The 13,424-nt window shown below is 39.8% G+C and overlaps 1 protein-coding gene across 1 annotated transcript in view; it reads left to right on the top strand.

Annotated features, from left to right (window-relative positions):
• iqch (IQ motif containing H) overlaps positions 1 to 13,424 on the top strand; it is a 190,117-nt gene that overhangs the window by 3,965 nt on the left and 172,728 nt on the right. The window contains exons 2-4 of the mRNA XM_063066163.1: positions 3,782 to 3,904; positions 7,463 to 7,560; positions 9,663 to 9,783. Coding sequence (XP_062922233.1) covers positions 3,782 to 3,904; positions 7,463 to 7,560; positions 9,663 to 9,783 — 342 coding nt within the window. The remainder of the gene's footprint in view (positions 1 to 3,781; positions 3,905 to 7,462; positions 7,561 to 9,662; positions 9,784 to 13,424) is intronic.

The following is a 13,424-nucleotide window of genomic DNA, read 5'->3' as shown; positions in this document are numbered from 1 at the left end:
AGGTTTATCGATCACATGGGTGGCATGGTGCTCATTGGGCCGGAAGGTCCTGTTACTGTGTTGTATCAATAGATAAATAAACACGTACCTACATCTTTTCAGGGGGGGTTTGATAAATAGTTCAGAGTGTGGGTGGGAAATAATCTACTAGAAAAGGCCAATAGGTGGAGTAATTGGAACAAATTATATAGACAGTATACCTCTAAAACATTAAGGTTAGCTAGCCATTAAAAAGCTAAAGGAACAACAAGAATGACTCACTTTCCATTATTTGTGCTAAAATAATTTATGTGTTTAGATGAACACTTATATAATTTTGCATTTAATTTTGTGATATTCTGCTCTATCAGAGTGTGGCACTACCTGTAATACAGCCAGTATCGAAAGTCCAGGTTTATGTCAGCAGAGACAATCTGAACCATTAACTGGGTTGGATACATTTTGGGATAACACTTCATTCTGAGGGAGTTTGGGAATGGTTTGGGTTTATTATTCCGTCCATAGATGCATTTCTTGAAAGACTTGGATTTCTTGGATTTAAACAGCTCCACTTCAACACTCCTCTCTCCTCTTTGAATCTTACCCCCTCTGAATGCACTTTACTCCTCTCTCTCCACACCAATCTGAACCTCACCATCAAACCCGCAGACAAACGGGGTGTTTTTGGAGTCTAGCGCAATAACCTCTACCTTGCTGAGTCCAGGCAGCAACTCTCAGATACTTATATAACCATATACAATTACAGCACAGAAACCATGAGATCTCCCATCCACTACCACCAACCTCATAATGCCTGACACCACACTGCTTGTTTTTATCTCCTACACAAGATCCACAAACCTGATTGTCCAGGTAGGCCCATTGTTTCTGCCTGCTCCGGCCCCACTGAACTTGAATCTGCATACCGTATATCTTGACTCCATTCTATGCCCCTTGGTTCAGTCCCTTCCCACCTACATTTGTGACATTTCACATGCTCTTGATCTCCTTAACAATTTCTTATTGTCTGGCCCTGACCACCTCATTTTTGCCATGGAGGTCCAGTCCCTATACACTTCTATCTCCCATCAAGAAGGTCTTAAAGCTCTCCACTTCTTTCTCGACAACAGATCTGACTTATTCCCCTACTCTGTCTGGTGGAACTGATCCTCACCCTCAACTTTCTCTTTCAGCTCCTCGCACTTTCTCCAAACTCAAGATGTAGCCGTGGGTATCCTCATGGGCCCCAGCTATGCCTGCCTTTTCTTTGGTTACATGGAACAATCCATGTCCCAAGCCTTCCCTGGTAAAGCTCTCTAATCATTTCTGCACTACGTTGTTGACCGTATTGGCGCTGCTTCATGTACCCATGCTGAGCTTGCTGATTTCATCAACTTTGTCTCTAACTTCCATCCTGCCCTTAAATTCATTTGCTCCATTTTTGACACTTCTTTCCCTTCTCAATCTCTCTGTCTCCATTTCTGCAGACAAACTGTATACCAATATCTTATATAAACCTACCAATTCCCATGGTTATCTTGACTATACATCTTCCCACTCTGTCTTCTGCAAAATGAGATTCCTTTTTCTCAATTTCTTCATCTCTACTGCGTCTGTTCCGATGATGAAGGTTTCTTTTCCAGAATATCACAGATGAGTGGGGTTTCCCTTCCTCCATGGTTGGTGCTGCCCTCACCCACATCTCCTCCATTTCCCAGACATCCACGCTCACTCTATCTTCCCGCCACCTTAACAGGGATAAAGGTCCTCTTGTCTTCACCTACCACTCCATGAGCTTCTGCATCCAACATATCATTCTTCTCATCTTCTTCTATCTCCAAAGAGATCCTATCACCAAATACATCTTTATCCACCCCTTCCGCCTCTCTCTGCGTTCTGCAGGGATTGTTGCTTCCGTGATTCCTTTGTTCATTTGTTCCTCCCCACTTATCTCCCTAACGGGCCACATCCCTGCATGTGACAGAAATGCTATACCTGCCCATTCACCTCCATTCAGGGCCCGAAACAGTCCTTCCAGGGGAGGCTTCACCTGCAAATCTGTTGGGGCTTCTTTGATAGGTACATGGAGCTTAGAAAAATAGAGGGCTATGGGTAAGCCTAGTAGCCTCATCTACATTGGTAAGACCCGACATAAATTGGGGGACTGCTTTGTTGAGCACCTCTGCTCCATCCACAAAGATATCCACGGAATTTTTAATTCCTATCCCATTCCCTTTTTGACATCTGAGTCCATGTCTTCCTCTTCTGCCATGATGAGGCAGAAGGTTGGAGGAGCTTCATGTTCTGTCTGGGTAGCCTTCAACCTGATGGCATGGACATTGATTTCTCCAACCTCCTGTAATTTCTTTTTTTTCCCTCCCCCTTCCCTCTTCTTTCCCACTCTGGCCTCTTACTTCTTCTCACCTGCCTACCACCTCTCTCTCCTCCTTCCCTTTCTCCCATGGTTCACTCTCCTTTCTGATTGAATTCTTCACCAGTCCTCTACCCTTTTCACCTATCACTTCTCAGCTTCTCACTTTATCACCCCTACTCTCCCACCCAGCTGCTGTACCTTCCCTCTCACATGGCTTCATATTCTGGTTTGTACTCCCTCTCCTCCCGCCACCTTCTTATTTTGGCATCTTCCCCCTTCCTTTCCAGTCCTGATGAAGGGTCTCAGTGCGAAAAGTCGACAGTTTATTCCTTTCTATAGATGCTGCCTGATCTGCTGAGTTTCTCCAGTAATTTTTATTTATTTCGAGATACAGCACAGAATAGGCCTTACTGGCCCTTTGAGCCACCCACCCAGCAAACCCCGACTAACCCCAGTTTAACCCTAACCTAATCACAGGGCATTTCACAAAGACCAATTAACCTACCCAGTACGTCTTTGGACTGTGGGAGGAAGCTGGAGGACCCAGTGAAAACCCACGCATTCCACGGGGTGGACATACAGACTCATTACAGAGGATGTCGGGATTGAACTCCAAATTTCTGGTGTGTCGAGCTGTAATAGTGTCACACTATTTCCTACGCTCCTGTGGTGCCCAATGTGTGTGTTCCAGCATCTGTAGAATCTCTTATGTCTTGGACTTCTATAGTACCTTTCACAACCTCAAAATATTCTACAGCACTTTGAAATGAATAATTTTGGAGTAAAGCCGCTTTAGGGAACATGTCCAGTTTATGCTCAGCATGTTGCCAGAAACAGCAATCCAATTACAAACAAATCTTTTACTTTTGATTGAGGCATTCTGAGAAGGAAGACGGAGATGGCTGCTCTGATGAAGGATCTCTGCTGAAATGCTGACGGTTTATTCCTTTCCGAAGATGCTACCTGACCTCCTGAGATCCTCCAGCATTGTGTGTGTGTCTGTCTGTCTGTCTGTCTATATATACATGGCTCCTCTCCTCTATTTAGCATAGTCCCACGGGGATCTTTTACATCCATATGAAAGTACAGATAGAACTTTTGTGTAATTTCTTATCCAAAACACAGCATTTCTACCAGTACACCATTTCTTCAGTGTAGCTAGTTTATGATGCTCAGATTTGGCTTGGGATTTGAACTCATAGCTTTCTGATTTGGAAGTGAAGGTGGTACTAAGTGAGATATACCTGATAATTATGCCACATTTGAGTTACACATTTATTATATATTTTATTTGTTAATTTATTTATGGTAATATTAGATTGTATGTTGTATGTGAGTTATATGTACTGTGTTGTTTCATTTTCAAGTACAAAGTTGAATGACAATAAACTTGAACTTGAGCTTAAATTTATTCTGTTTGCTCTTGAGGTTCAAGAAGATCTTAAAGAGCTGAAGGAGAAAATCTCGCATATAACAATTCAAAATGAAGGAGAGGCAGTGGACATTCAGTCACTTGAAACAGCCATACACAGGACTGAAATTGGGCTAAAGGTCAGTGAAATTGAGTGAACTTCTACTGGTTAATATAGTAAATTCCAGTTAATTGGGCCATCGGTTAATCGGGGCAGCACTTATTTGGGACAACTCTTAAAGAACAAAAACTAATCGAGAAAATAGCTGTGATTCCCTTAATTTATTTGGGACACATTATGCTGCTTAATTGGGGCAGAAGTCTGTTGCCAAACAGTTTCCAACTAGCATTAGTCGTGTGCACTTGCATAGTTGTTAGACACAACACTGTGCTCCTAGCGAACAGTCTGTAAATAGCGTCAGTTGTGTGTGTTTGTATTGAAAAAGCAGTAATTTTTGTCACTGATAGTTGGCGAGAAATAAGCAGCAGGACAATTCTGAACTGTTTTACTCACTGCGGTTTCAAGCATTAAGGCTTGGAGATGCCAGAAACAGCCAGAAACAAAAATTAAATGATTTCACTATTTCCACAAGTTAGAAACTATGGAGAATTTCAAGGTATTGAAAATCATCTTGAATGTTACCATGAAAGTGAAGAGTTGGAGGATGCCATTGTATGAATGCAGTCTATTATCTGCAGTAGGTGTCTGCGCTGATTTTGTTCATTTGGTCAAAGGAATAAGACACGGATGAATTCTTCTGGTGATAAGTATTAGGAGCTAATACACGTTATTATAGTACTGCAGTAGTATTGGTAGAGTTCTAATTTGTTCTGTATTTCATTTCAATGCATAATTTGTTACCCAATTTGTCTGTTTTATACATTTTTAACCATTTCCATGAAATTTTGGTTAATTGGATCAGCCGCTTAATTGGGCCAAAATGTACTGGTCCCAATGAACCAGAATCCACTGTAATTGACAAATATTAATGAGCCATAATATTAAACAAAAATATGTTTGTATAACATCAAATTTCTATAGATACTGGAAACCTATATTAAAAGCAGAAACTCTTGGAAATAGTCAACAAGTTTGGCAGCGTCTGTGGAGAGAGAAAAACTGAATTTACATTTCAGGTGAAAAGTATGGAAAGTTAAGGAGATTTACTTCAAGCATTTAAGGGTTGTTAGAACTTTCACAAAATAAATAAAGAACTTTCAGTGGCTTGTAGGTTGATAACTGGTAGGTACAAATCTAAAATGACTGGCAAAAAACCAAAGGCAACATGAGGAAAAGCTTTTTTTTCACTTTGAGTGGTTGGGATTTGGTATGTGCCGTGCAAAGGGTAATGGAAACTGGCTCAATATTAGCTTTCATAAGGGTTTTTGATAAATACTTGTAGGGGAGGAAAAATGCAGGAATTGGGGAAATAACCAGGGAATGGAATAAATGGATTGCACTTTTAACGAGCTCATGAAGGATTGACAATTTCCTTGAGTGATATGTATAATTAGTAGGCTGGAAAAGGAAAATAAATGGAAAAGAGAAAAAACAACTGTTCTCCTTGTCAGTTTAATTTTGAATGAGGGCACCTCCAGACAGGACTTGGCACCTACCATATTAGAAGGATTTTATTCATTTCTTTTTGAAAGTGCACTACATCTTCTCAAAAGTGGCGAGAAGCCAAGGTTTAGTTTCACACGCAGCCTACGGTTGGGAAACTTGTCCAGGCACAAACAGATGGGACAACCACCTCCCCCTGCTGGCGTGGCAGGAAATCGGTGTATCACCAGTGGACATGAGTGAACAAGGCAAGAAAAATGGATCAGGTGTAGATGTTCAGGGATGCATAATAATGTTAGAATTTTACAGAATAAAGATGATATTTTCAAAGAACTTGCTTCATAATTTAAGGCCTGAACACTGATGTTATCAGTGCTAAAATAGTTATGTTGGTCTCTTAGGTTGTACTCCTGAAGGTTTTTATATGTTCACAAAATAAATATTTATTTATCTTCTCAAAGATGAATCTTCTTGAAATGTTTGATTTGTTACCTCTTCAACTGAATTAATTTAAGCACTACTATGAATTTTCATTAAAGGTAGAAAATTGAAGTGCAGATTATAGTTAATTTATTATCCCAGAGTGTGGGACGAAACCATTCAACCCAGGGTAAATTTCAGATGTTATGGTTAGTGACAGTGTAAATATATTTGAACTGATTGTGAAACAACTGTTTTTGCATTACATTCACAGGTGTGATCCTGAGAGGTTAAAGACGTGATAGAATAAGTGCAGATTCAGATTCATAGATTTGTTACGTTGAAACATACAATGAAATGTGTTGTTTGCGTTGACAACAGACTCAAGGGAAGGGTGCGCTGGGGACAGCCTGCAAGCGTCTCTGCACATTCTCTTGCCAACATAGCACGCCCACAGTGCTCAGCAGAACACGGAACGCATCAAGCAACAAGACAAACCAGCAAAACAAGCCCCATTCCTCTGTCCTTCTTCTCGTCTTCCCTCCATACCAACCTACCCACCCATCCACTCTTACAGACAGTCCTCCAACCCCAGGACAGACCTCTGGGCCTCCAGTGGACACACAGCCAATGGGTGTCCGCTTTCCCTCATGAACATCAGACTCATAGTCCTTGGTCAATGGGCTTCAACTTCTGGACTTCCAATCTTGAGCAAACATTCCTCATCTTGGGTCAGCACCTTCAGGATAGAAGAGAGACATTTCAAAAATATCAATCCATAAATCTTATTTTTACTCATCAAGTGCAATGTTTGGACAATAATAATAAATCTATAATTCATATAGTAATGCTATGATTTAAATATATCTTTCTAGAATATGTGGCTATTGTGTCTGTGTCATATCATTTGGATTTCCATTATACTTTAAAGATACTATTGCTTTTATGAACGATGATATACTTAGCGACCCTTGGTTAACATTAGGGGTCCACGGCATAAAAAAGGTTGGGAACGCTTGTCGTAGAAGAACTGGACACCAACAACCATGCTCTGATAGTTAACAAATGGAATAAAGATAATTGGGAGTGTATGGATGAGGTTGCTGGAGACTGGATACTGGTGGTGTAATGAATGTGCAGAGGAATCAGTGCCATGTAATTCACTTGACAAGCGTGTCCCAATCTGGTGCATGAAAGACCACATTTCCCTGGAATAACCTAAACACAATGAACCTCCCCCTATCTCTCAGATGTGGAAATATTGTCTGGGACACTCACTTGGTTGATTTTTAGGTTGACACAAACATCCCAAAAATGAGTGTCTTCATGCTTTAGTTCTGTTTACAATTCACTATCTATGAGAAGAAGTTCAATTGAATTTCTCGGCAAGATTTTCAAAATTGTTGTCACTATTTACTGCTCTTCAGAACATGTGAAGGATCCACTGAGACAATAAATAAAACTTGCCTGCAATTTGATAATCATTAATCTCCTTGTCCTCTCCTCTAATGCCTTGGCTGGGGGGAAAACATGGGTGTTGACCTCGTTCCTTTTCCAGCTCTGCAGTTAAATTAAGGAAAAAATATGCACAAGCTATTTTGACAATATAAATTATACAAATCTATGGTTAGTGGTCAGTGCAAGCCGAAGAAATTTTTGTCTTTATTCAAGCTTTTCAATTACCACATCCTGATGAGAATATACTTTTCTACAGAGACATGCGGCAGAGTACTTGAATTCAATCAATAGACAAGTGTTGACCCTTCCTGCAGTAGAATACAGAGACTTGCCAGCTGGTTGCAGTTTAGCAGAGTAAGTAATACATTGCATATTGTTCATGCCAACTCAGTCTGTCATTATTTGGTCATGTAAATGGAATGTTATGTCTAAGGGAACCAGGCTTTATTGTAAGTTTTGTAAAATTCTTTTTTGAAATTCCCTATGGAGTTATAGAAGTTTGAGTTTCCATATCACAATGAAAATGGAGCATTTGCGTGTGCTCAGGAGAGACACCGCTGGAAGTAATAAGAGCCAGAACATATTTGTGAACTGATTTACTCATGAATTTCTTTTCCATTATAAGATAATAAGTAAAAGGTAAAGGTAAAGTTTGGCACATTAGGCGGCAACCTTGCTGTTTCTTTAGCGTTCAGTTGTTTTACGAGGCCGAGTTGCCAGCTCGACGCTCAACCCAGCACAAATGGAAAGTGTGCATTTTATAAGATAGTGAAGAACTTTAAATGAAGAACTCTGGACTCATCTTCCTTTCCAGACATTCACCACATGTTTATTTTCTCTCCCCAATTTTGATGAAAGATCACCTTTCTCTGCAGATGCTGAGTACATCTAGAATTTTCCATTTAATATTGTTAATATTCCATGTTGATTATTTGTGTGAAGAACAGTCAGTATCTGAAAATGTGCACAATGGAGATGGGTATTCTAATGCATAAGCCTGTACAACTAAACAATCACAAGAGTGAATGGATTGTTGTTGTTCCTTTCTACGCCTTGTGGCACATTGGACGGCAAACTTGCTGTTCCGTTAGCGTTTTTGTCTTCTTTTTATGAGGCCGAGTTGCCAACTCAATGCTCAACCATAGGTGGAAAGCGTGCAAGGAGCCAGCTGGATTTGAACCCAGTACTACTCGCCTCAAAGTCTGGAGCGGATGCCACTACATCACCGGCCAGCTAAAGTAAATGGATGACTGGAATATATTTATAGAACACTTTTTAAAGAAACATAGAAAACCTACAGCATAATACAGGCCCTTCGGCCCACAATGCTGTGCCGAACATGGACCCTTATGAACATGTTATGTACTGTCTTTGGCAGGGGTCCACAGAAGATTTACCAGAATGATCTTGGGAAAGGACAGGGTTAACCATATGAGGAGCTTTTGATGGCTCCGGGCCTGTGCTCCCTGGAGTTTTGAAAGATGAGAAGTGATCTTACTGAAACCTATTGAATGCTGAAAGGTCTAGATAGAGTGGATGTGGAGAACCAGTTCATCCATGCTAAAGCTGTGCTAAACTGTGGCCAGAACTCACATCAGAGGAATCAGCCTCCCCTCCATGGACTCTGTCTATACTTTTTATTGCCTTGGTAAAGCAGCCAGCATAATCAAAGACACTACTCACTACAGACATTCTCTCTTCTCTCCTCTCCCATCGGGCAGAAGTTTGAAAAAAAATCCTGAAAGCTCGTACCACTAGGCTCAAGGACAGTTTCTGTCCCAGTGTTATCAGACCCTGGAACGGACCTTTGGTATGCTAAGATGGATTCTTGGCTGCACAATCTACCTCGTTATGATCCTGCACTTCGGGAAAGGAGAAGATGGAAGCTAGGGAAATAAAAGTTGAAAGATTCAAGGCTAATAGAAACTTAAAAATAAGCTGATCAAATAATTGGAATTCAAAAATAAACAAACAGCTTTCGGATAGTGCAAGGCAATTGGAGTTCGGAGTTCAATCTTGGGGTCCTTTGTAAGGAGTTTTTATACATCCTCGCCGTGGAATACGTGGGTTTTCCCCGGGTTCTCCGGTTTCCTCTCACAGTCCAAAGATGTACCAGGTAGGTTAATTAGTATTTGTAAATTGTTCAGTCATTGGGTTAGGGTTAAATTGGGGTTCTTGGGGGTTGCCGGGCGGCGTGGCTCAAAGGGCTGGAAGAGCCTATTCCATGCTGTATCTGTAAATAAAAATAAAATAAAATAAAATAAATATATGAGATAAATCCTGCAGATCCCAATGCTGGGTGATACACAGTAATAGTTCATTGTGTTTATTAAACTCTCAGTTTAAAGAATCTTGACTAATCCCATTAGTCATAATTTGCTCTTTAGATGGAAACTAGTATTTTTTTGTCTCCAAAGCCTATAAGGAACTAAGACTTTTCATTTTTTTTAATGTAGTGCAATTCAATCGGCCAATAGCAAAATAGTAAAGAAACATGACGTATACCCATCTTTGTGCCAAAAGCATCAAGGTCCTCAGTTGGGAAATGCACCTCGACATATCTCACCAGGAATTCAGGTATCATATACATATTAGTTGGATCTTAATGAAACTATATTAAAATATTGATGAATTTTCTATTTTTTCCTGAGAAAGGTGTCACTTTAAGAGCCATAGCAGTTTAAATGTTGAAAAAGTTTAGAAAAGTCAGTAGAGAAAGATGGAAGCAGGTATTCTTCCTGTAAAGGTTCAAGAGAAATACGACCAAACAATCACAAGATTGTGATCAAGAGCGAGTAGATAGCTGGGCTATATTTATAGGGCATGTACTACAAAGTCATTTTCGTGCAATAGCTTGATTAGGTCTCAGGGAGAGTTTTCTGCCCAATTTTGACCTCTTCATATGGACTGAAATGGAGGCTTCATGGAAAAAGGGCCTCTGAGCAATAATCCCAAATCTGCAGAATTTTTGTTAACAGATTAACTCAGTATGCTGGTATTTTAAAGAAGCATAGACCTGGAGCTCATTTATTCAAGATTGAAATATAGCGTTTAGCTTTATAAGGATAAAGACGTTTTATTTCCCACTTGGACATCAAAACATAGAAACATACAGTGAAATGCATCATCTAGCATCAACAACAAATACAGTTTGGGGCAGCCCACAAGTGTCGCTGTGCTTCCAAGTGCCAACATATACATGCCCACAACTTACTAACCCTTACCCTTAGGATTTTGGAATGTGGGAGGAACCGGAGCAAACCCGTGCAGTCATAACAAGAACGTACAAACTCCTTGCTGACAGCAGTGGGATTTAAAACCTAATTACTGGCACTGTAAAGTGTTACACTAACTGCTTCACTACTGTGTCACCCGTTTATAAGGTGTAAGTTCCAGAGTCAATAGAATCGGAGAAAGATACAGAAACAGGACCATCAACCACCCATTTACAGTAGTCCTTTTAAAATCCACTTTTTATACTTCTCACTTTCTCCCCAGATTGTTTACATAGGCCAGTTATTTCAACCAAAGAGGTGCAGGATTCACATACTTAAGAGGTAACTGATCTACATTAAATTCTAAGATATGGCTGAAGTTGAAGAAAATAGTGGTTCATTGGTTCTATAATGTGAGAGCTGTGTCTGATTAGTCAGAAAATTACTTTATACAGGGTATAAAAGTTAGTTACTGCTTATCAGATACTCAAAGAGAGCAGACATGCAATCACACACAGTATTTTGTTTCTCAAGGACTTTTATTGAGTCACAGCCCCAATAAATCTTTTGAGGAAGCGGACAGATTTAATTTCAACGAAGTGCCATTTAATAAGCTAGTTCGAGACAAATAATGGCTTTGCCAGTGATGGTCATATCACAAGTAAGAATTAAGTACCTCCCATAATTTCATGCAGATGCTAAGCAATGTAGGAATACAGTTTCGGAATGACCAAGTGTTCTCTGATATCAATTCCAGGTCACTTTGATATATGTGATACCCAAAATAGTTAGTTCATTATCAACACATACGAAATACAGGTCAGGCAACATCTATGGAAAGGAATAAACAGTCGACATTTCTGACTGAGATCCTTCATTAGGACTTCATCACGAGCATTTTGAGTTTGCGTTACTCTGGATTTCTAGCATCTGCAGAATCTGCAGAATTTCATTAGCCAGCTCAAGCACACAAGCATTTTCTGAGCAGGCTATATAGATAGAAACTGTAGATAATTTTACTTTCCTTTTTGTTTCACACATGCTTCCAGTAATACATAAAGCAATCTATCAAATTAGAATCTTTGTGTTTGCTGATCTAAACCAGGGTAAAATGTTGTGAGGACAGAATCAAGTTTGTTTGAGATGTTCCGTCCCATCAATGCGACCATATTTACAGCGTGGGTCAGGTACCAATGAATTAAAATGCACCCTTCCATCATCGTGAGAGGAAAATAAGTTAAACAAACCACGCTGCTTTGCAGAAGATGCAAAGTCAACTCCTTCTATGCAGGCTGAACCAATTTACATTAATTTTAGCTGTAGCACCATTATATTTATATCTGTGGAGTATGAAGACCAACAATAACATTAATTGCTCATTTCTACATGAAAAAAAAGCTGTTAAAAGATATTTCTGAAACCTCGGATGAGCAGAATCTATATTAAAGTGACTGATTTTGCCCAATTGTATTAAACATCAAACCTACGCATCTACATATTACTGCACAGTTTTAGCTACTTACGTACTTGAAAATGCAATAAGAAAAATTGAATTTCCTATCTGAACCAGTCATTTATAGCTTATTAGCATATGTTAGTGTTCACAGACTCTAAAAGGCTTTAGGTTGTTTTACCAGCACGAAATTACATCATTTGGCAGGAATAGAAAACGAGTCATATTTTTGCCTCCAAGCTATTAGTTTATTTCATAAGACACATCTGAAACAAGGTTGGAGTGAAAATGTAATCATGCTACCTTATTGTACTGTAAATACAGGTCTGTGCATTCATGTATGGCACAATTTGATTCCTTATACATTCATCGAAGGAAGGTAGGTGTGATAGATTAGTGTACTTTGTTATAATAATCGAAAGGAAGTACTATAATTTGCTGCTCATTCTGGTGAAGATGTTTAGGTTTATATGTGTGCACAGATAGGGTTCATTTCCTTCTCTTTTTGCTTATACATTAACTTCTTCTTCCCCAGTTTCATGCCTTTGCTGTCCTTCAGGTTACATAACTCCTCCTATAGCCACATGTCACCTCTTCAAATCCGTCTTTAGGTACTGTGCATAACTGCCTTGATAGTGAAGGAGCTACTGAAAGTTCAAAGTAGATTTATTTTCAAAGTACGTACATGTCACTATATACAACCCTGAGATTAATTTTTTGCAGGCATGCTCAATAGATCAATAACAGAATCAATGGAAGACTTCACCAACTGGGGCATTCAACCAGTTTGCAAAAGACAACAAATTGTGCAAATACAAAAAGAAATAACAATAATAATAATAAAAAATAAGTAATAAATATTGAGATCATGCGTTAAAGAGTCCTTGAAAATGAGTCCATAGGTCCAATGATGAGGCAAGTGAAATTGAGTGAGGTTATCCCTTTGGTTCAAAAGCCTGATGGTTGAGGGGTAATAATTGTCCCTGAACCTGGTGGTGTGAGTCCTGAGCCTCCTGTATATTCTTCCTGATGGCAGCAGCAAGAAGAAAGCATGTCCTGGGCAGTGGGGGTCCTGATGATGGATGCTGCTTTCCTGCAACTGAGTTTTGTGTAGATGTGCTTAATGGTGAGGAGGGCTTTACCCATGATGGGCTGGGCCGTGTCTAAAAACGTACTACTTTTTGTAGGCTTTTCTGTTCAAGGGCATTGGTGTTTCCATACCAGGCTGTGACGCAGCCAGTCAGTATGCTCTCCAAGACACATTTATAGAGGTTTGTCAAAGTTTAAGATGTCATAATGAACCTTTGCAAACTCCTAAGGAAGTAGAGATGCCGCTGTGCTTTGTTCGTAATTGCATTTGCATGTTGGGCCCAAGACAACTCCTCCAAAATAATAACACTGAGAAATTTAAAGTTGCTGACCCTTTCTACCTCTGATCTTCCAATGTGGACTGACTAATAGACTCTGATTTCCTTCTCATGAAGTCAATAATCAGCTCCTTGGACTTGCTGACATTGAGTAAGGAGTTGCTGTTATGCCACCACTCAGCC

Source organism: Mobula hypostoma, chromosome 13 (genome assembly GCF_963921235.1).
Source record: "Mobula hypostoma chromosome 13, sMobHyp1.1, whole genome shotgun sequence".
In the NCBI taxonomy this organism is placed as follows: Eukaryota; Metazoa; Chordata; class Chondrichthyes; order Myliobatiformes; family Myliobatidae; genus Mobula; species Mobula hypostoma.
This window is presented reverse-complemented; position numbering and strand designations above follow the sequence as displayed.